This window comes from Papilio xuthus, unplaced genomic scaffold, assembly GCF_000836235.2.
Source record: "Papilio xuthus unplaced genomic scaffold, Pxut_1.1 DF826159.1, whole genome shotgun sequence".
NCBI lineage: Eukaryota > Metazoa > Arthropoda > Insecta > Lepidoptera > Papilionidae > Papilio > Papilio xuthus.
This window is the reverse complement of record NW_013532490.1, coordinates 2,995,090-3,020,021: the sequence shown is the minus strand read 5'-3', so window position 1 is coordinate 3,020,021 and position 24,932 is coordinate 2,995,090. Positions and strand designations below refer to the sequence as shown.

At 34.0% G+C, this 24,932-nt stretch overlaps 1 protein-coding gene across 3 annotated transcripts in view; it reads left to right on the top strand.

Moving 5' to 3' along the window:
• ci (transcriptional activator cubitus interruptus) overlaps nt 1-24,932 on the top strand; it is an 83,379-nt gene that overhangs the window by 21,106 nt on the left and 37,341 nt on the right. For all 3 annotated transcript variants that reach the window (XM_013319328.1, XM_013319326.1, XM_013319327.1), the window contains 2 exons: nt 4,892-4,916; nt 17,328-17,663. In XM_013319328.1, coding sequence (XP_013174782.1) covers nt 17,503-17,663 — 161 coding nt within the window. In that variant the 5' untranslated portion in view covers nt 4,892-4,916; nt 17,328-17,502. The remainder of the gene's footprint in view (nt 1-4,891; nt 4,917-17,327; nt 17,664-24,932) is intronic.

The following is a 24,932-nucleotide window of genomic DNA, read 5'->3' as shown; positions in this document are numbered from 1 at the left end:
TCTCTATAAAATACAATTATTATAAGTTAACATATTTTTTTAATTTAAATAACCGTTATGTAATTAACGTATGAACTGTTACCCCCTCACTGGTTAAGTGCCAATTTACCGTCACGGGGGTCCTTCAATCGGCCCTCAATGTAATGACAGGCTCCCGTAAATTCTTTGAAGTATAACCATGGATTTTTTTAAATTTTATTTTACGTTTCGATGCTTGAATCGTTTTACATTCGGCCTGTAATTAGGTGCACCGTGTCTGTTGAGGCTCGTATTGTTTCGGAGAATTGGTAACTTTATATCGGCGATAGTATGAAGATTCTCGTTTGAATTGTTACATACATACTTCGAAACTTTAATCCATATACGTTAATGTAAAGAGCACGTTATTTATAATCTACATAAGAAGTTTACAATCATTTAAATGTCGTTTGCTTTTGAATTTTTTAACCGACTTTGAAAAGAAGGAGACCTCAATTAATCGCTATGTCCTTTTAATATTTTAAACATAAAGTTATTTTTCATATTATATATCAGGAGAAATGTATGTTGTGTTAATATATAATTAAAGCTATTCCTTAAATAAATATGAACGTTAATAAATTAGTCCAATTTCCAACCAAAGATGCGATTCTAGACAAAACAGTTGAACAATGTCGTACACAATCCTTTATACGTTCACAAAAGGGTCATTAATCTGCTTGTAGCATATGTTTATCTCTATTCATCCATTCAAAAGGTGCAATAAATACAGTGGGTTCACGTAGTGCAATTGAAACGTACACTACTTAATAAACGCCGGCATACGACTATGTCGGCACAGCAGCGCCCCGTGTGGCCGGCGCGGGTACTTCGTGCCCAGTTTATCGATAACTCGGGAAAGCGTTGTTCACATCACTATTTGTTTTAATTCTCTAATACATTTTATTCGGAATTGTAAATACAGACTTCATAAGAAGTTGAAACGCATTTAATAACAATTTTTTTAATAACATTTAAACCGAAGTATTTACTTTTTAAATGCAGTTACATTGTTTTGATGTTGTTACTTTGTCTTAATTCTTTACGATATATGTATTTGCAATTTATCTTTGTTAAGTTACCACTAGTTAATTATATATCCATTAGTTTCAATATCTGGATGTTCGTTGACGTCGTAATTATTGCTTGTTTGTTGGCGTCAATTTTTAAAAATAAACTTTCTTGCCTTCGCTCGTATGCAGATAACAACGGTGGTTAAAACCAGGTTCAATATTTGCTGTTAATTTATTATTTAGACTTAAGCTTTAACCTACTTTTATTATAACGATATTTTTGTAGGTCTTTATTTTATAATATTATCATATGCCTTTAAACCTGTGTTTCTTTCGTAGTAAAGTTATTAACTTGTTCGATTCGTCGTTCAGACCAATAATTTAATTAAATTTTTGCTTGAAAAAATAATAATAATTTATTCATCTCAGATAACATGGATCCATATTCTTATTCTAGGGTTAGTAATAGCTTAAAAAACTAATGTTAGTATAAACAGTTGAAATTAAAAAGAAGTGAAGTTTCCTCAGCGAAAGCGAAATAATGAAATTTACGTTAACGAATAGTAGTGAGTAATGTAAGTTCTATATAATGCGAAAGGATTGCGAAAATGGGTAAAAGAAAATTAATACGTGCGTATTAAAATTCTCAATTTAAAAATATAATATCGATAATCGATTACATTACGTGTGGTCGTGTGGCGCGATCGGACGCGTCGATATCACGTGAAAATATGCCATTATACAGCGCTATTTCTCTCAAGCCTCGCCATATTTACCTTGTCGAAACACACGATTTATAAGTTAATCTCATTCGCTTCGTGCATTGTATGGTGGGGCGATTAGTTGAGTTTTTATTGGTGTACCGAAGCTGATTTACTGCTCTATAATTGTCAAGTGGCCATGATAGATATTTATGACAGTAGGCCAATGACTAGTGTTGTTACGATGCGTGAGATATCGATACGTGAAACTATCGATAATTAATATTAGAATCCAATCGTGCTTATGCTTGGGGTTTTATTTATTTGCTTGTTTAGCTCATTAAGGTATTGAGGCGACTGTTTAATTATTCCTTGATTAAAAATCAACGGATCTTTATCTTTGTTTTAATTTTGGAGGTTGTTTACTTAGTAGTTTTTTTTTGTGTGGGTTACTTATTAGTTATTACTAAGAAGAAGAAGATAGTTTGCCATCTAGCTTTTATTGCATCATTATTGTAATAATTCCAGGAAAACATATTCATTATTCAGTCATAAAATATAGATTACTTAGTTAAATAGACTGAGATCATGAGTGTTTTTTATGATCTAGATGTCCCACATCGCCCCGGGCGCGATGTTCCTGCCTTGATTACGTTCAGTATCAACTTCTTGCAATAAATCTTTTATATTCCGTATGCATTGACGGTTTTAATATTAAACTTATAGCGGTTATTATATAACATTTTTCTTAATTTAAACTTTAATGTGTAAATAAATAAATCGTACGAATCTACTGAATTTTATAGTAATTTTGAAAGGGTCCCCTCAAATATTTGATTCCCTTCCTTGTCTTTGATAATTCTCTATGATAAGTAAATAACTCCATAAGTGATAATCCATTAGGTTACAAGTAGAGGGAGTGATATTGGCAAAACAGTAATTTTAGTCATTTTAGGCCTTTACTCTCGTGACTTGCACCATACCGCAAGGCGCAAGTCTGCATACAAGTCCCCTTAAACACTTATAAAGCATTGTGCTGGCAGATTTATTGCGTTCACTTGCGGCCGTGTCACTCGTGATATAGAGGGGTCGATACAAACCTGTTCTCGGTCAAAATCGATTTTCGGTATCGGGGTTAACTGACCCAAGTGTCATTAAAATTTTATTCAATCGATACATCGATTGTTTTATCGATGCTTAATTAAGTGACTTCACTTTTTTCTTTTGCAATTCACTTTAAATCCTAATATTAAAATCATTATAATAGAATTAGTATAAGTTTAATCATCATGATCAGCGTAAATTCATCCACTGCTGGACGTATGCCTCCCCATCGATTGCCACAATGCCCAGTCCTGTACCGCCCTCATCCAGTGCACTCCCGCAACCTTGACCAGTTTAATAAAATCTACGAATAGAAGACATTCTATGTATGTAAATTAGTTAATTTACCTAAGAGACATAAGGTTACAAATTGGATTATATTAAATATTTAACAAGAATGTTAATTGTGCATAACTTAAATGGATAAATTCATCCATATTAAAATACACAACTTAATTGAGTGATTAAAAATACCTTATCGAGTACACAATAATCAACCAATACGGTTAGCTAACTGTAGTGTTAACCTTTAGTGGCAAAAACGCCCATCACCACGCTATCCGTAGGTAAAGGTGGTGGCACACCGGTGTCGGTAAGGCGGGGCGCACACCGGACCTGTCCGATAATTAAAGAGGCCAGCGAATGATAAATAACGACCGTCCACGTTTTTACTGCAGATGTCATTATCTCGACCAACTCTATCAGCCGTTGCTCAATTATGGACGGGATGTCTATAGAGCTGCAAACCCGAAATTTTTTTTTTAAACTTTCAAATGCTCAATATAGTTTTCCATTAATAGAAATGCATGTAATTTTAATAAGCTCATGCATTGCTTATTTACTTTAAAAGTGAGGTTTAATGATTAAATTTAACTTGTTATTACAATTAATATATTTAAACCGAATAATTGTAAAAATATCTAGTTGATAAACCGTATATATGTATAATTTTTGTTTTTCTTTCTCCTCTTATTGCTTAATATAGTCCGTAATATTACTTTCTTGTTATAAAATCTTAAGTGAATTCATGTCGATTAATGAAACATTAAAATTATCTTCATGTGTTGTAGCAGCTCTATGTTATATAAAAAGTCCTCGCGACAGCGTAGCGCATGAATAATCGAAAAGTCTTGAGTTGATGAGAAGTGCGTGAGAGCTTTTTTGTCGTGACCGCGATGCGTGTGCGCCCCGCAGCCTGCGCCCTTTATAAAAAACCTTAAGGAACAAATAATTTATAATTGACCGTAAAAAATGTCACTCGAAGCGAGGCGTTAATTTGGGGACGGCGTTTAATTGCATTGTTTGCTTTATTACTTGGGATGAAGTCAATATTAATCTAATTGTAAATTTAGAGGTTATATAATAAATATTTAAATATTCTTGTTATTTTTAAGGAATTTTAATTAAAACATTTTTTCAAATTGGATTAGTTTGTGGTAAGGTGTTTCAAGTTACGTATAAAGCTTATTAAGGCTGCTTATCTCTTTACTATTAATTGTTGTTGTATATATTTTGGAATTGCAATTTACTATACTTAGGATTTCTTGCTTTTGTTCCTTAAAATTATATAGCTAGATGAATCTTCCACCATATATGTTTGTATTAAGTTTCAGGGTTTCAGTCTTAATTTACGATCATTTATATCTTTTGATAATTAACATACAGCTTATTAAAATGATTCTCATGAAAGTTAAATAACAACACCATTAAATATAAATTGTAAATATCAAGATGGCAAAAGTGAAAACATAAATTACATGACTGCGTCAATAAATAAAGGCGAGACCTTCGCTCAAACACATTAAGCAATCTCCATACAGTAATGACAATTTTCGGTTATGTTTTTACACGTGGGCAGTACATGTTGATAACAGCAGTCTTTTAACAGTAAGCGAAATATTAAACTGTTGCAGTACTGACTGGTTACTGATTGCCCTCGTGTGAAACTGGCATTAATCATCAACATTGCATTGACTGTTTTCCTACACTTTTTGTCAGACAAAACACCCCATTGTTCCGAACTTATAATTATAAAGACATTATTTTTGTTTACAGATGTCGAAGCGAGCCTTATAGTTTGGTAAGTTTGAATATTCAATTGATTTTTTATCATGCTGTATATTTGAATACACTATCAACTTTATTTAGGTCAATCTGTTTCCAAGAAAATCATATAACTGCGTATTTAATGCGTACAAAATGTATAGCAGTTTTAGTATATTATTTTTGTAGAAAATGTTTATTTAATTAATATGGGTAACTGTATTTGGCCGATACAATGTTATTTATTTCTACTATATAAAAGAGACAAATATATCTTTCACGTATGTACACATGTACGTGTGAACTCAATTAGATCAGAGGCCACTCACAAGAAGAATTCTTAATAAGGTTAGATTATAATAAACAATTCGTTGAACGCATTTATCTACATTGTTGCAGTGTAAAGTATCGAAAATAATTCTTGTAACAGGGTTGTCCAATCTAAAATGAACCCCTTGAATACGTCTCTTAGGAGTTTTGTAATATTTAGTAATTCTAGCTTTGATAACTTTTTTTAATTAATTATAAATTATTAGCTGTAGCCCGCGACTCCATCTACGCGGATTAAAATAACAAACCTATTCGATCTATGCCAAATTTCAGCGAGATCCATTCTGGAGATATGTTCAAACAAACATCCATCAATCTAAACATTCGCATTTATAATTAGTAAGATTATATTCTATCTTTTGCTTACACACATAAAAACAACGACAACTTAACGCCCGGCAAAACGGTTGGCAGAGACCACAATCCGGCGCGGTTCTGACAGACCACTCTCTATATGTAGTTCAATCAAAACAACCGATATACAGATTATATAAAAATTCTTACAATAAGTAACACTTTCTCTTACTAAACGTAGTGTTGGAATTCCTTTTAAAATATAACTTGATACCAAAACTTGAAACAAAGTTAGCTTGTTTACTCTTCAACCCTCATGCAGCGAGATTATTTTTAAGTTAGTACGCCCCGTACATTGTAAGACCTTACTCCAGCCGCCCGTTAGTCACGCGCCTTCGAACTTTATTGTCGTATTTACTAAATTCAAAGCTCCCTTTTCTTATTAAGTTCAATACAACTGGGTTCTTGCACTGATGCATTAACTGAGGTGTTGCAATTGTTTTGATGTAGGTCATTGACCCTTCTACGTTTTGCAATGTAACAAATTCATTAAATGGTTTTTAATTGGGAGAAAACGTTGCTTATAAGCTTCGTAAGCGTTGGTTTCTGAGACTAAAATCTTAGTTTAAAGCATGACGCCAGTATCTTTGCCAAAACAGAGGTAACAATATTTTTGTCTCAGAAATCCACAGTAAATCAAGTCTTTCTCTTGTCTTGTCTTGTCTTATAGATAGTTAATCCTACTCAAACCTTTTCTGTTAACATTAAATCTTAGGACACGTATGTTAATTAAATTGTTAATTATTTAGTTAACTTCTTAACTAGATATCAAATATCATTGGTTATCTATAAATCTGAATGCAAGATTGTTTGAGATGTCAAAAATATTACCATCCCTTTCTTTCTATTTGAAATAAACAGGGATAATGTGTTATGTAAACACATGTTGTTAATCCTACTATGATTGTTAACGTAACCAGCCTTAAATGTATGCTAACGGTGTATGAGTTAGAGAATTGTATGTTTCTATGTTTACGATCAATTCACAGTATCAGCGGGCTATTCGTGCTTTAACCCCCTTGTGGGCGGCTTGAAAAGCATTTTGTTGCGCCAATGTATTGTGAAGACATAATACATTGTTTATTATATATTTGTTGTTATTGAAGATGTACAGAATTTTCTATGAAATAACATCACTACTTATTTAATAGAGTAAAAAAGAAAAATAAACAATAGAGAGTTGAGAGTGAAAGAAGGGGATGAAATTGATATAATAATAAAAACAAAAACTAGTCGCGCCAAATCCACGTTCACGGGGAAATGGATGGAGGAGTGGACGTATAAGAAGGGCCCAATATTCTCTTTCTGTGCTTCCTCAGTCGATTAAAGGTCTGCATTTACAGATCTCTATGGGCAGCGGTAGCTTGGCTATTTCGGCGAATCAAGGTGGCCGCATGTTCGTTTCCCTTCAAATAATAAAAAACGAAACTTGCTCAATGGGTGTAGTATACCGTGGTCAAATGCCTGTAGTATACCTTGTCTCGTCACGTACCGAACATTGATAATCCTGTAAAATATGATCGTTGTAACATTCCTTTCATATTGATCGAATTGCCTTCCATTTACACAAATCTTAAAAGATGTAACACAAAAAAAGGATACTGTAAAGTGTAAGCGTAGTTTTGAGAATGTGTTCCGTAGATTTTAACAAAATATGCACTACCGAAACTCCTGTATATTTAAAAAACCAAAGATGTCTGTTTCTGTAAACGCTCAGCAGTGGAAACACACAGTAATATCTACAATCTTAGTATAGTTCTATAAAAATGTTGTAATTTCTAGATATTTTGATAACCATCCCAAAAAAATAGGTCTCGGAAGGTTTGTTAAGTAAACAACCAACTAAATGATACCGCAAATTACTTCTATTGATCGTCAAAAGCAAGACATAGATGCTTAGGTTTGAACATTGTTAGAAACCTTACACTAGACATGTCGCATCTTGAAACTCGTTTGATTCTCATGACGTGCATTGGAATTAGTACTTTGATTAGTTCTAAGAATATGACTATGCAAAGGTATCTGTTTACTAGGTTAGGTACTAACAAAACATTTTTTACATTAAGTTGGATTATTATTTGTTTTTTTTTTATACATATTTAGCGTCTTCACTTAGTTTATTGAACTACGTCTAATAAATCTCTTAGCATGATTTGATTGTTATCACATTAGCTCTACTGCAAACAGGTTAATCAGACATAAATTATATATTTTTGCAGTCCATTAAGTTGCCAATATTTAAATAGCGATTGACTATACAACCTCATTGTTAACCAGCTGTCGCCCGCGATTCCGCACGCGCGAAATTAATAAAATAAGTAGCCTATGTGTTCTTCCAGGCTATCCATCCAGGAGATCCATGAAGGCGTTCTGGAGGTATCTTCAAACATCCATCCATACACCCAAACATTCAAATTTATAATTTTAGTAAGCTTAATATAATTACAAGTTTAGATAATTAAATATTTTTCAACCGTACTACTAAAATCTTTCATTTAAATGTACAATCAATACATTTAAAAGCACTGATTGCGCGACATCTTAAGGAACCCTAAAAAAAGAAGAAATAGTTCGTAGGGTACAATAAATGCAGTGTCGCCGTCGGTTTTTATCTCGATTCTAAGAAGCGCAGCAAGCAGCGAGCATACAGATACGTATACTACCTGATTAAGGCGAAGCTACAACCTTTAAATGGTTAGTTATTTCTTGAATGCGTATAAATTAGTATAGGAATTCTTTTAGGTGCAAAGTTGTTTAATACATACCATGAGACATATAAATTGCGTTAATAATGTCATGTCTTAGTCACTTGTAGTGGTAAAATCGTATATTTAAAATGTATACAATTAATAAAATTGTTAGTCTGTATGTCATTTAGAAAATAAATTTCGTGAATGTTATGCATATCCTATGCTTAAACGAAAGAACAATTTTTACTGTTCTGTCTGTTTGTCTGTCCGCAAGGCCGCGTTGTATCTTTATCATGGAAGATAGTTGATATATGCAGGAATATTATAAGCTACATTATATTGCCACAGTGAAAAATTCGCAGGCGAAGTCATAAGTTGAAATTCTTGACTGAAATCACCCAGTCTTTGATTAAAATATGCAATAACCTTTAGAAAAAAGAAAAATGTGTCTTGACAGATGGACGATAAACAAAGTGGTTGAGTCTTTTTCCTTTCAAGGCACGGAACCCTTAAAATAGTGTTTTCTTGTCAACTTTTGTACAACATTTGACTTGTACTCTATAAAAATAAACGCAGTTTGTTTTAAATCAAATTATTGCTTATTTCATACTGTTAAAAGTTTGTAAAATGTAGAACTGACGTCCTATTAAGCTTAGTTCAACGTTTAAAAGGTAATTTATCTATTCAACTGTCTTCAAACTGCCGTCCCCTTAACCGTGGTCGTGTCCGCAACGCCTGCAGTATTATAATGTAAGATGTCGTGCCGCGTGAATCATTCTTTATTGGATTACATTATATTGGCTGGAACCCTCAGCCGGGCAGTCGCCTGTCCTCCGCACCCCGACCTTCTCCGTAAGTATTAAACGACACCGTTTATCGCCTTTTATGTCGAAAACAAAGACTCTAGTGTATAGGTTACATCTCTTTACTAGTATGTTTCATCTAATAATTAACTTGTTGATATCTTTTATGTATTTATCTTACTAAATGTAGGCAACGCATATGCAATTGCGTATGTCTATGGGCAACGGTCACTTCGCTATTTCAGCGATTTCAGGTGGCCGCTCGCTCGTTTGCCACCTTATTATATAAAAAAGAAATAAAACTTTCTACGGCCAAAATAACTGTAAAATATTTTTTATATAAGAAAAAGAGTATGATGAATATGTTTTTGTGCAACTGTTCCAACTATTTTGAATCAAAGTAGACAAAGGTTGGATTTGCTACTTTAGTATGTAAAGAACCCTTTCATGTTAAGTTAATCCCAATTTCATTCTTAATTTAAAAACTATATTCAAGTATCCCTGTTCGAACAAGTTTTCGAAGGTTAGCAAATACTAGAAAAAACTTAATAATTATTAATAGCACTCAAGTCGAAACATGAGTTTGCGGTTAAAAGTGCTAGGCTTGTACTCGGTTAGGGAAAAAACAGGCATCGCTAAGGGATCTTACCGCAGAGGTAATGCGGCGCGTGCACTGGCTATTGTAATACGCGGTTACTATACCACTTGGCACAGTGGTTAGGCGACAGGGATTCCTAGTGTACGATCTGGGATTCATTTAAGAAATTAATTTTCAAACTTATGGGTAGTTTACATCTCTATCAGCCGTCATATCTAAATTAACTTCTTACGCATATGCGTCATAATAAGAGGATATCCTCTTTCACACAATTCATCCATGCTTTCTTCGGTCTCTATCTACTTTTGTAGCCATCCATTCAATCTAGTTAATTTCTTGTTTATTTCATAATTCCGTCACGTTCTTACGTCTCAAAGAAAATTGACATCTTAAAATATTGCCTTTAAGTGAAACAAGAAATGAAAACACATGTTACGTTATAATAGAATGAAAACAAACGAATTTTACAAATCGATATTCAGAATTAAGCAATTTATTTTAGAATGCGTAGTAATGTAACCCCTCCTACTGACGACCACATCCAAATGTTAATTGCCTCATTATATCTTTGTATTCGCGCGGCGATTTCTATTCGTAGTTTATGATAGGTGTCGAGCAACGTTTGTTGAAGAACTCCGAAAGTTTTTATATACGTAGAGAATACTAATTGAAAAGTAAAAGAATTTTGGCGCTGCCGCCTATAGTAAATTAGTTAGAACGTTCAACTGATTGATAATATACATGATATTTATTCAAAGAGCCGTAGGCTTTCACAGCTGGCACCACTGCTTTGCGAATAAATACGACTTAATGATTGTTACGGCAGTGGAAATCTTCTGTGACTTTACAAACTACAATCGAACCTGGATACGACAGATTCGAGAGGATGTGCGCTTACACGAATTTCTCGCTCAAGGTCATCCGTTGGGACCAGACGATGGCTCTTGCTTATAGAAGTTTCTCGCTTGTCTAGTTCCACATTTTATGGTTATCAATGTGATATCTTGATTATTTCCATGTAAACTTGAAACCTGTGCTAAATCCAATTAAAGTACTTTTATATAAATTATTTTTTAAATGTAAGTAAATGTTTGTTAGCCTGATTAAAGTTAATTATTCATTAAAATAAGAAAAAAAGGGCATCCTAACTCAACAAACCTGATGAAAAACATATAGAGATTGAAAATAAATCGTATTTATTTCTGGAACTTATAATATTTTATAAATACGTCATCAATGATACATTGACGTGGATCAATAAACATCAAGAGGACTTCACTTGGCCCTGTTCCATCTGTGTTACTCCGACGTTAATAGTTTATCTAGTAACGCAATAAATAGAATCAATAAAAGTTATAGAAATATTGATAACACATCTAGTATTTTTATGAATTCAATGCAATATTTTTATTCGCGTATTTATTGATTATTATTTTTTGTCTTGTTCTCTCTGAAAATGATAGGAAAACATACACTATTCTTTTCTCAAAACTATATAAAAGAAGGTTTTCAAATCACAAATCTTACTAATATTATAAATGCGAATGTTCAGATGGATGTTTGTTTGAAGGTATCTCCCGAACGGTTGTATGGATCTCGCTGAAATTTGTCATAGATGTAGGACATAGTCTGGAAGAACACATAGGATACTAATTAATTTTTTACACCGCGCGGATAGGGTCGCGGGCGACAGCTAGTAGTTCATAAATTTATAGCATAGTAGCACTGAATGTGGTGTTAGAATGCTAATGATATTTGTAGAGACAAATCAAAACGTATTAATGCCGTCAGTAGGTTTTAAAACTGACAAACCTATAAAATAAACGACTTAAGTATAAAAATACATTGTACCGGTAATAAATAAATTTCACCTTTAAATTTTATTATCTAATTTTATATTCCTAGCTGCGAGTTTTATATTTGACTTCCTTCAACCGTGTCGGGAATACGCTAACCGAATAAAGACTGAATCTATCGTGTACACAAGCGTATCCAATCAAATGAAATTAGATCTTAAAGACATCAGAATAAGATTGATGATAACTTATTCAATAGTAAAGATAACTTTGTCTGGTCAGAGGCGTCAAATCATTAGGCAGTCGACGCCGAAAACCAATAAAAAGTAGAAAACATAAAATGTTACCGTGAACGAAAACGTATTTGAGGTACGCGTCTGCAATAATTTGATTTGGAATTAGGTTGCGTCTACCAAACTGTTTTATGTACTAGATAAGTTGCAAGACATGGACTAGACATTACGTATAAGTGATGATTATGTGTGACTGAATTCCAAACACAATAACAATGAAAAATCGGACGTAGTATAACTGTCATATTAGTCGACAAAGTTAACCGGTATCGAAATAGAGGTTTCTGTGCGATAAAGGCGTTGAACAAATCTCATACTTTGGCGATATGAAATTCAGCGAAATTCTCGTCTAAATTTGTCATGCTCTAGCCTTTATCACTAACGTCCATGGTTCGTGAAGTCTATTAACTAAGTCATTGCTACTGCATAAAGCAAATGAATCGTAAGTTTTAGATTTAAATGTTTATTATATTATCTTAATTCTAGATCTAAATTCTAAAAGATTTATTCAGAATGCCTGATTTCAGCTACTTAATGCCATAGTCACGTGTTGTCTAGACGCATTTCATTTAGAATTCGGACACTGACTTGCCATTTAATAAGACGATAATAAGCGGAACAATTGATATTCATATAATAATAAATAGAAACGTCTGTCCGGAACACCATACAGTCGAATAGATCTATTAGGTTAACAAATCGTACGTACAATGTCATTAAGTTCGTGCGCCAGAGAAAGATAAATATAAGGAATATTTTCTTCGTTACTGAAAACAATAAAAATATATTTATTTCGTGATTCTCAGTTTTATAGTTTATTAAAGAAAATTAATACGAAACTATTACAGGTAATCACTATATACAAAATTCGAAAGGAAAAAGATATATTGGACCACGATTGGGCTTTTCGTACTCAACACCTGATATTTTCTACTAATCTTAGTAGTTAGCTAACTTCATTCCAATCTACATTCATTGTTTTGCCTAGTATGTTTTATTTCCTTTTACACGATGTAATCAAATCAGCTTAAAGCATATCTCTCGCTACATCACCAGCCTTACCTGCCGGACGCGCACGTATAATACGCTTTTGGCTCCACACCGCTCAAAGGGCCTTATACGTGGGGCAAGTTGGCGTTAGAGCTCATTGTAATTTATGGATGTCCACGCGCACCGTCCTGCGAATGCTAAGTCCCGATGAAAGTATTAACCGCCTGCCTTACTCCTCAGATAGACTAAGGCATCTGAATTTATTCAGTCAGTTTGTGTGTCAGGTTGGGACCTTGTGTTGCGTCTTTATGTCAGGTGATTATGGTCGAGCAAGTGTTGATTGTATCGCTGTTAAAGATAGATTAGAACGTACCATTCGAGATATTTGTGAATGCGCATGTTCAATTCAGTTTCTTATCTTACTAATATTATAAATGCGAATGTTTGGATGGATGGATGTTTGAAGGTATCTCCGGAACGGAACAACGGATCTTGATGAAATTTGGCACAGATATAGAACACAGTCTGGAAGGATACATTGGCCATTTAACAAGTCTTTTTGTATTCCACACTACACTACACTACATTACTTGTTTAAAGTTTTCTGAATATAAGTGTTTACATACTTTTTCTAATCAGTAATCATAATAGTGGCGGAGATGATTTATTCTTATTATTAATTAGCTGTAAAATAGAACCTAAAGGTAACATAGTAAACATCATTATAAAGATAGAGATCTAAAAGAAAAATTAAAAGAAGCAACCACTAAACCGATAAAGGAGTTGTTACTTGACAGTAAAATTCCTCAATGGATATACCATTGGAGATATTGTGAAATTATGACGTCATTTTACATCAAAATTACTCACAAACTTTTGATTATCAAGATCAATTAATATTTCTATCAAATCGTCCTTGTGTTTGCTCTATCGTAGTTCCACGTTTCACTTCAGCACGTGTCAGCGTAACTTGTGTTGCCGACTGTACACATATTTGTCACCGCCTTAAAAGCGATGTAATAAGACAATTTGTGTTCAGTGCATAGCGTCAGCGAGTAGAGGCCATATCTAATGAGGAGTTCATGAGTGTCACCATTGTCTCTGGTGACTTATAGGTAATGTGGCAGGAATTACTCCGTGATGAGGCGATTTAATGATCGGATCAAGACAAAGTTTTGGCTCCAGTACTTCTCTATCTACTTAATTGGTACACTGATTTGTTATTGAATAACAATTAAGATCTACTTTGATGTATTTGTTTGTAAGATATTGCGATGTGGCCTTGATTGATGCGTAGAAGGTCGCGAAAATTAGTAATAAAGTAGTAATTAAGACTAGTGTGTTATTTCATATTTAAATTACAACGTCATAATTACTTTGGCTCTAAATGTACATCCTAAAACGAGTTTAATCATCAGTTTCTTTTTACATCTGTCTTGTATACTTACAGGCAAATATTAAAAGAAAAAATATCTTTATATTAAATAGAGTTGTAAAATTCTTGGAACTTCATTTAAGAATAATCGTCCAGAAGAAACAATTGAATAAAGCGGTGCCGAAAACCAAAGCCAAAAGTTAAACGACCCTCGTAAATACGGTATCGATATTAATAAAAAGTTGACGGAGAAATCTAGAATAACCTCAATACGAGCAACACCAAAAGTCAAGATCTGGCCCCTTCCGAGAACACGTAGACACAATTCGACGACTAAAAAATAATTAATTCGTAATTAAGGGCCGTATTAAGAGATGGTATGGGAGCGCTGCATTGTCGCGCTCATTTGGACGTAGGGAAGCGAAAGACAATACTATCGACATTGTACTTTATAATTTTTAATGTCGCGTTAATTTGAAATTTAAATATTTATAATATCTCAAAAGATAATGTTATTGTTATAATAGAATGATAGATATCTGTCAAACCGTAGTGTGTTTTAGAGCAAACCGATTCAAACGTGTCGTATTGTTTGTCTCTGTGAGGCCTTGAACCAATTCATAAGTCTCCGTCAGTCACCTACAAAACAACAAAACACGACAATAATCGAATCCATTCAATACTTCACAATTCGATTTTTGAATGGCCGATAAAGTGTGACATTCGAAACGCGCTGCAATTTTGCATACGTAAACATCGTAAATCTCGTTCATTGAAATCGATATATCGATGGTATCGATATCGGTATTTACGATCGATTCATTACAGCACTACGCGCCGTGCCTTATCGAGGGGACAACGCTCCAGTCACGTCCGAAACAATCACATCTTCATTAATTATAGCAGGAATGTTTCTGTACTTGTTTCACTATAAGTCATCTTTTAATGAAAAGTATTCGATGTACAAGTGTAAAGTAATCTTAATATTAATATATTTTAAAGTATCGTGGGATCAATTTTAAAAAGAAAATAACATTATTTTTATTACTTTAACCTATTATCTAATGAAGTAAACATAATTGTAGCAGTAATAAATTTCGTACGTACAATTTTCACAAGCGAGTTTCACACATTTATCTTCCGAAAGGATAACTTTTTAGTTTATAGTATAAATATTTAATAAATAGTATATATATATTTAGGTCTTCCAAAAATTGATCTAAGCCTCTAAAAGATTTGTCCTATAAATTGTTTACTTTAAGGGTTAATTTGATTTAATTTAAAAAAGCCTTTACCGCTTTCACTATGGCCACGCACCATGTAAAGGATACGAGAAAATTGTGACTGTCTTATTAAGTAGTCGTAAAAGTAAAAAGTGGTGTATACCTCGACCATCTTTGTGGAACAATGGTCTTTTTTTAATAAGCCAATGAAAGAAAATTAAATTTTCTCCCAGTGCATTTATGTTCGTCGTTACTTGATGACCATCTCATTTAAGGCTGCTTTTTCGTTTAATTAAGTAATTTTTTTATGCTGCTGTTATCCGCAACTTGAAAAAAGAAAAGCCTAAGGTACTACTGCAAACGCTAGCTACTTTTTTGTCAAAATTCCGTCATAACAGGATCAAACGCGAATTTACGGATAGACCAACATTTTAAAAATTGTTTTTTTGGTTATAAGTAAGGCGAAATATGTTTTTTTCAATATAACATATAATACAGACATTCTCAAATTGATTGTATAGAAAGTTGTGAAATTAGTAGCTTTTTTTTTAAAAGCTCTTTTGCATGCCATGGAACTCCTTCTGTATGTAAAGTTTTTTGTGGAATATATTTAAGTAATTTTTCTAATGTTAAATACAATTAATAGTGTCGTTTAAGTTACATATTCATTGACGAATTACGCGAAATATTTGTGTATTAGTTAAGTTTAACATAATGATTCCGCTCCGCTGTTAAACGGGCCACACCTCTGTTCCCAGTAAGTGATAATGAGGGCCCGATGTGAGCAAGGTACGTTTCGTGTCAATTTGTCGCTCAGGTTTTTGCACAAAACCAGCGGTCAAAATTCAACGGTAATTAAACGCTATGCCTGGGCACTTGTAATTTTGTTAATGAAAATTTTACAACAAATTTGCACCTAAGTAAAGACTTAAGGCTATGTAAATAGAGATCAAATTTGCAGAAATTGAATGCATAAGATTTTTTAAGTATATATGGAGTTAGTTATTTGAGTTCATTGCACGTATTCTTACGTAAATATTATAATATGTATAGTATATTAAATAATGAAGTCATTTGGTATCTTGTTACGTTTGTTATTATTAACTATATATTTATATGTATACTCTTTGATACAGGTTTCTGATTTCAAAAATATTATTCTCAAAGTCGAATCAAATTCAATCAATAAGAAGATAGGTAAAGTTAAATTTAACTAAAAGAGGATGTCACTGTATAGAGTTGATTAAGTTACTAGTTGTGGCACGAGACTCCGTCCACGCTTAATTAAAAAAAGCCTATGTGTTCTTCCAGACTGTGCTCTACAACAGTCTTTCCCAAAGTGGGCGATAACGCCCCCTTGTGGGCGCTGCAGGTCTCAAGTTGAGGGTTATAGTAAAAGTTTCGTTTAGAATTCTCCGTTAATATACATATACAGGTCACAATAATTAATTAATTTAATTTGAAGTTATAGTGGTTTTTAAATAAGTGAAAATATGGGGGCGCTAAAAAACTATTTATTGTCAAAGTGGGCAGTAGACAAAATAAGTTAAGGAACCACTGCTCTACAACTATGCCAAATTTCAGCGAAATATATTCAGCCGTTCTAGAGATATCTTCAAACAAACATGCATCTTAACATTAGCATTTATAATATTAGAAAGTTTAGCTGATATCATTTGTTATTTCTAACTTAAAAATATTTTGGTAATGACTTAAAAAGAGAAGATTTAATTAAATTTTGTTTGCAGTTGTAATATGCTCTAATTGAAATAACAAACGCTTCGTCAACTTAGTTAATAAGCTTCAACTAACTCGTAAAAATGAAGACGTAATGACGGCCAATTGGCCCAACAACGCCGGCGCACGCAAACTTAACACGAACACATTAAATTTTTTAATTTGCTTTGAATATAAAAAACAAAACGGTAATTTCAAAGCGGCTGCCGAATTAAATGCTAAATGAATATAATTAACTTTAATCATGTTTTTGTTACAGGTGCAAAAAAAGAAAATGATACGCGCGTTTGAAGATTTACCGAAAATTAAACGTAAAAGATTATGACGGATTGTGTAAAGTAAAATTATGGAGATGATAAAAGAACTGACTTGATAGAAAACAGTGTTCCTAACTTTGTGAGTGAAGTACTAAATGATGAGGAACTGATTTGTGAATGATGCCTGATCGCGAGTCGGTAGGTCCGGGGACAACAGGTAGCGGTGGTTTCTTGCCACTACAGTTCCCGTCGGCTTTCGCGGCGTTCCATGCAACCACGCCACCCAGCGCACAGGCATCCGCCATGCACCACGCCACGCATTATCATCACCATGCCCAGTAAGTATCAACATCATTTTCTTATTAAAAATTTTGTGTGTGTTGTTTGCCTCCAGCAGGCTATCACAGATTTAAGGTTCCTGACTCTTAAGTAACTAACGAAAACTACGACTTCTCTGGAAGACTGGTTGATCAGAATGTGACTAGACCAGAGTTGTACCTTTAATTTAACAGTTTATAGAATAACCTCACGGGAAAATTTCCATCAGGGAACTATGTAAGTGTCTTGATATGGCGTTAAAATTTAGGAAAAACAAATTGACTAGAAAAATAATTGACAATCGAAACGACGAATCGGTCCCTTGTAACCGTATAATACTGCAATGTATTGAAACATTTTATTATACTTTTTAAATTCTTAGTATATCGATTAAAGGAATAGATAAGCGGTCATAAAACGACTAGAGTTATCGTTATCCTCTGGACACTGTTCCATTTTATAGTTGAATGCTTTTTAAATGCCAATTATGTTTTCGCGATGTACTTTCATTTTTAAAGGCTAATTATTACTCCGTCTTATCATAAATAGCTTGGATCATAACCAAATAGGTTTAGTGGCTTTACATCCGATGTATTCATCTACATAAGTTTAATTATAAATTTTCTCGTATGGCAAGTGTCCTTTAGTATTACGATAGTTCCATGTTTTTCATTCGCTCCGTAACACCACCTCCATTTATCGGACCGGACTATAAAATAGAGTGGTTCATTAAACATTCGGCCAAGAACATGCCACCACATATTTTTATTGCATAACTACATGCACCGCGTTTTTGTCATGATATTTCAACGCAGACTTTGTAACTACACATTTTTAATTAAAAACCGTATAATTCTTTAACCAACGATAATTAATACGGTATTTATAAAGTACATCTTCATGAATTTACCATTTTATTGGCGCGATATCTTTGCAGTTGCCTATTTTTACTGAACGAGAATTTTTATTAGGAGCATTTCTTACTTTTATTAGATTAGCGGCGTCGGCATCGGTTTACGGCTACGGACCTCATAAAATCCAGTCCAGGTGGGACGTTGTGTTACTTAAGGCTAATTTATTGCACAAATGCGTAGACTGTTAAATACGGTGACGGTATTAATCTTTACTAACCAACCAATAAAAGAGGTACCCATCGACAAGTGAATGGAGCCCTGACAAATGGAGAACAGGAAGTCATCAAAGGAATTGAGACGTTTACAATGTTAGTATGGACGTTAATAAAAGCGGGACGGTGCGTTTCAACGAACGAGTCGCTCGCCGCACTCAAAGGGTACGTGATGTATGGAGGCGCGGCCGCCTGCCCGCCTGCCCGCACGAGATGATTAATGTCCGCAGTCGTGCCCCAGGCCCTCTACCACCAAGATTAGTCAATACCCAATGAAATTAAACAACTGTTAATTCTTCAAACGCTACACTCGTAGCATTCGAAGTCCTTTCTACTCACATTTCCAGTATTTTATTGTTTTAACTCAATAGCGCTTTGTTCGCGAGGAACACCGCACTCGATCTTCCAGACGCAGCGGTCACTTAAATCATTCTCGCGAAGATGGATGCGGTGTATGCCGTAGTTAAATTTATTTCAAAGCCTCCTCAACACAATAGTTACGTCTACGACTTATTTATTGTGATTAGTGACTTCTTTATACTTACGATAAATAATTGCATTCCGTATGGAGCGCTAGGATTTATCTGTTATTTGTGATCTGGCTCACGGTGGATGCCTTTGCATTTCGTCGCCGGATGCCGTGCGGTCGACTGTACCCATTAACGACAGCTCTCGGTGCCTCATTTAACCCGCTGCCGCGATAATTGCCACCACGTGTTTATTTCCAAGGCATCTAATTATAGCACGCACAATGGGTTGGACACGATCGGTTATTTTGGATTCGTTCGCTTCGTCAAAGTCAATTTTGTCCGGTCACAAAAGAGGTGTTGCGAGCGGCCTGTCGTTTGATTCATTAACTAAGAACCCTTTGAACTGATATATTGGAATCGCGTTTCACTTTACCTATTAATCCTTCTTCGTCCTATTTACTGTCTTTCTCATCAATGCTTTGTTCTTCTGATTGAAAATTATGTCCCACATTCTTTGCGTTTAAATTCGTCGTAGTTTTATTGGTATTATTTTTCTTCAATACAATTACAACTATAAAATATTTCTTAATGAGGAAATAGTAAATTATCGTATGATGTTACAAGCTTTAAACAGCGTAGCATCAATAAAGTAAAATCTCAAGGAATCTTTCATCTAACACATGCGTCCCCACAATGGCGTCTACAGCATAATAAAGTGCCATTCTCTCGCCCGCATCCCACCAAGCTCTCATTGTGACTACGTCCTGTCTTCACAAATCATCGAGACGCGAAAAAACAGTATTATTATTGATGTAAAGACAAAAGCATTAAAGCAACGTGATTGGTCGTCGTGTGTGGTTGTCCATTGTTGGAGTAACATGAAGTGTCAGCGGCAATTAGCTGCAATATCTTTATCGAGTTGAAAATCTAAATCTTTATTATATAGGTGTACGTTTCTTTTATCGATGACATCTAATACTCTATACGTTCGCTTCGTTACTATTTAACATTGTGTCTTTATATTAAGTAAGATATTCGATACCGGTTTTTATTTGAATTGTAAACTCGGATTTATATTTGTAAGCTTGGATTGGTATTTTGTAAGAAGGTCGGAGATCGAACATTATAATGTAATCATTATTTGAATTTTATAAACATTTTACTTGATATATTTTCTTATTTTTAGACGTTTTCTACGCTGCGTTTTAGTATTTATGGTTTAGTTTTTGCCTTCAATCTTCCCATAAAATTACCTTAACCTTTTAGAATATTTCTTCATTTTCTTAATCCGAAAACTTTTTTATTTATATATTAATATTATTAATAATTAATCTTAATAGTTGTTTGGTAATTTTTCTACAATTTGACTAATACAAATTTGAGTCACGTCTATCAAATCATAGCTAATTAGTGACAATTATTGTTAATAGATTAACCTTTAACCGCTACTTCACAATGACCAGTCAATTTACTTTGGTACAAAAGTATTAAGTATTACATCATCTAGTTTTGGTTAATTTACTAATGGTCTGTCCTCGGCGGTATTTACAAACCGCTACGACTTAGGGTCCTTCAAGAAGCGAGCTTATCACCACCTAAAAGGCCGGCAACGCATCTGCGGTTCCTCTGGTATTACTGATGTCCATGGGCGTCGTTGAACACCTCGGTGTTCCCGCTGCTCGTTTGCCCCCTTGTTATAAAAAAAAATTACATATTAGTCGTTACTTGTTAGGACTAACACGAATCACAATTTAGTTGCATAGTCGTCAGCTCACTATACATCTCCCACCGAGGGGATCGTAGCCTATCTAATCCTAACTTAGGGATGAGTAGACCATAGTAACACACTGGCCTAGTGCGGGTTGTTTGACTTCGCAAATATCTTTGAATTTCTTCTTAATATGTGCAGGTTACATATGTAAATCGGAAATCAAAAAACGGATTCGAAGCCAGGACCTGCAGATTGCAAGTGCTTAACCCTTGTGCCACCTACGATATATACATAAATGTTTCGTAATAAAATGTACTGTGAATAAAATAATTTTGCCTATTTTATTATATTCAAGTTTCAACGTAACAAAGGACGTTGTGCCACATATGTACAACTTTGGTTTAATTTGCATCGAAGACTTTGCATCTTTCAATAGTATAAACCTAACTATTAAACGGATTGTAACAGAAAATACGTTAACAATCGTTGTTATGATTGCATACGAAGTTTGGCCAATCATAATAGTTAAAGAAGATGTACGTAATTTTTAAACAAGACAAAACAATTTAAATAAGTGTGAATACCCTGGTATCACTGCCAAGGTTATCGCTACTCAAAATACTAATGTACTTACTGTGCCCGCGACTTCGTCCGCGTGTTTGTTTGTCTTATTTTTCCGAAATAAAAGATTTTTTCTAAAATAAACGTATCCTAAGTTACTCTTTATCACATCAGCTACCTATAAATATAAGTAACGTCAAAATAGATCCAGTTTATATAGTTATTTTAAAAGTTAAAAAACGGTTATTTCAATATTACAAACAGACAGTCCAATTTATATGTATATATAAGTTAACCCTTTGCATGCACCAGATTATTTCTATCTCCGGGTTATTAGTTTCCCGTGACAATAGCAGCGTTGTCGGACAGGATGCCGGGAATGACCAATTTACGACCGGAACACAGTCTCGGGAGCTATTGACCGATCGGAATCTTTTAGTAACGGATCTGAGATTTGATTGGTTGGAGAATGAACACGTCATTGTTATTATTGCGAGGGTTAACAGAAAGTGTACGTGAACTTGAGTTAGATTAGTACGTCCAACATATGTCGAGGTTGACCTCGACATATGTTGGACGTACTAATCTAACTATATTACTTATATTGTAAATGCGAATGTTTAGATGGATGGATGTTTGAAGGTATCTCCAGAACGGCTGAATAGATCTCGATGAAATATGGCATAAATATAGAACCTAGTCTGGAAGAATACATAGGCTACTACATTTTTTTTCAATTCCACGCGGTCGGAGTTGTGCGCGACAGCTAGTTAAGTATACATTTAAAAAAAATATATTTCTAAATACATATACTCGTATATTTTGTCAATTCATTTTTGTTTATGATAAATTTAGATTGTCGAAGTGGGGGGGCCGGCGCTCGGTGATGAGATGAATGTAATTAACCCAAATACAAATACGCGGCCACTTGAATTGTGCTTATTAATAGAAACATCGATGACAGTTGCGTAACAAACATACATATATACAAATAGTTTCTTTTATAGTGTAAATTCCATACACTGTCATCTCCCTATCGTTATCCCACTTACATATGGTTAACGCGCCAGGTTTGTGGCCTACAGATCGATTTATCTTCTCTCATCTCAGTCGTCACTCCATTCTTGATCATGTCATGTCTCACGTAATCCATCCATCTATTCTTAGGGATCATTCACACCCTATGAATTAGTTATAATGATAGCCACAGTTATAAGGGTTGTCATTTACCGGAGCGAAACGAAACTTCAGCCAATGACATAGCTTACTCCGCCCAGTTCTGCTCTAGTGAATACCAGTAGCAAAACGATATTGGATATAACAATGCAATTTAGAATACAAACATAAATTTGTGAAGCAAAACAAAATTAAATGGGTCCGAAAATAACGAACGTTCCTTAAGAAATATTTAATAAAATATTCTTTGCACAAATGTATCAAGTCATCCTATAAGGATCTTCAATCAATTCATCCATAAATACCTTTGCAAAAAATCTATATAAAATTATAATACTCGTATAATCTGCACTCTGAATAAAAGCTCTTTAGTAAAAAAAGATCCAAGTCATGCGATGTCGCGTGCGTGCACAGTAGCGCAGTTTCGAATGCGCCCGCGCAGCGCTGGGCCCTCATTAAAGTAGGGAGCGTGTAAAGCTTTAAGATCGATTTAATGGACGCGAACGATATGGAATAAAGGGGGAAATAAAACGGTTATGGACTTCGATGTTCAACAAACAAATTTTAAAAGCTTATACGTTGGAATATGAATCAAAGGTTTTAAACATTAATTACCTCTGTCTATTGTGACTAAGATGTAGGAAAGGAAGGTAGCATGCAGAAACCACAAAGAACAGGAAAGTTTTTGGTGTTTTCAATGAGGTTCTCCATTACTATAAAACCTTGATAACTCACCAATATTAACTGTGTTTAAAATCAAATGTAAGCGAACAAGTAATTATTAAATATATCGACAAGAAAATAAAATCAATTCTCCCTTACGTTTAACGGAAAGCACTGAATGCCTCTCCAGCACGATACCCAATATTTCTTTATTTCGAAGGCGCGTTTTATTTCTCGTAGTTTTTTTTGGTGTTTCGTTTAAAGCAGTTTAAATACGTCATGCCATTGGATGAGTACAATCGCGCGGAAATCGAAGCCGGGACTTATTGCCGCGGATCAATAAGCATCGTTATGGAAAACGATTATTAATCCGTTTGGGAATGAGGTTTGTTTAAGAAGGTTTTATGACTGATTTGCTTTTAATTAATATGCCATTTTGGATACAGTTTCTTTTGTTTCCACTTGATTAAAGTAATAATTTCTTTATTGATTTTTCTTGATGAGAAACATATGTTTTTCATGAATTAGATACTAGACTAGTTAACTCGCTGTAATGGCACAGTCGAAATATCGTTTAATGGCCAAATTTAGGAATTAATGTCTGGCTAATATTTGAAAACGAAAAATCTACAACTTTTATATTTTTTATTAAAATCAATCCAATCATTCAATCGCATACAGGATATTTATTTATACAGAAGAAGATAGCTTGTATTTAACATAGGTGACGACAATTTCTAAATCCGAGTACATCAGTCCGGAGCCCTGTAACACAATACGTTATCAAAGCGCACTGCTTCGGAAACCCGGCACCTGTTCACTTGTTTACACTGACAACAACTTCAGCACGCTTGTTCTATTGTATAAGTCACAGGCGATAGCGATAAATGAATTTGTTAAAACCTATTATTATTCGAATCTCACAGAATTTTTCTTAATCATGTATTATTTTTTCTATATATTTTCAATAGAAACATAGATTTTTAAACGTTTGTGTGACGTACCAAATTTATTTAACATCAACACAAAATTTTGTTTAACTTTAAATTAACCAAATCTGGAAATAAGACCTTTTAGTTCAGTTTTAAAAGTATAATATTGAATTGTTCCTGTTTACATAAAGTGTATAAAAATCGCTGACATCTTATATGTTAGATCTATACGCGCTGGGCTGAGTAAACAGAAGCGCGTCAAGGGTTAAATTTGTCCACGTAATCTCGTTGACGAAACGCCATCGGTTGACGAAGAGTTGACATGGGTCGTAAGCGTTTGTACGTAAATAGAAATAATTTTATTATTTAATTGAATGAATCGTTATTTCGTATGGTGCACATAACGAATATTTTTTTTTAAAAGTTTAATAATCTTCATTGCCATGCGACGTAATAAAAACTTGGTATCAACTTTCGAAAAGCTTCAAGTTTTTTAAATCACTTTAAGAAAGTCAACGTCGAAATTAATAAACACATTAAGCTTCGACAACAATGACACGAATGTGTCCGAAATTACACAGGAAGCTTTTGCATACGAGAAAAGAGCGATAAAAAAGCTTCGCGCTTCGAAAGGCATGTCTTTATTTTTT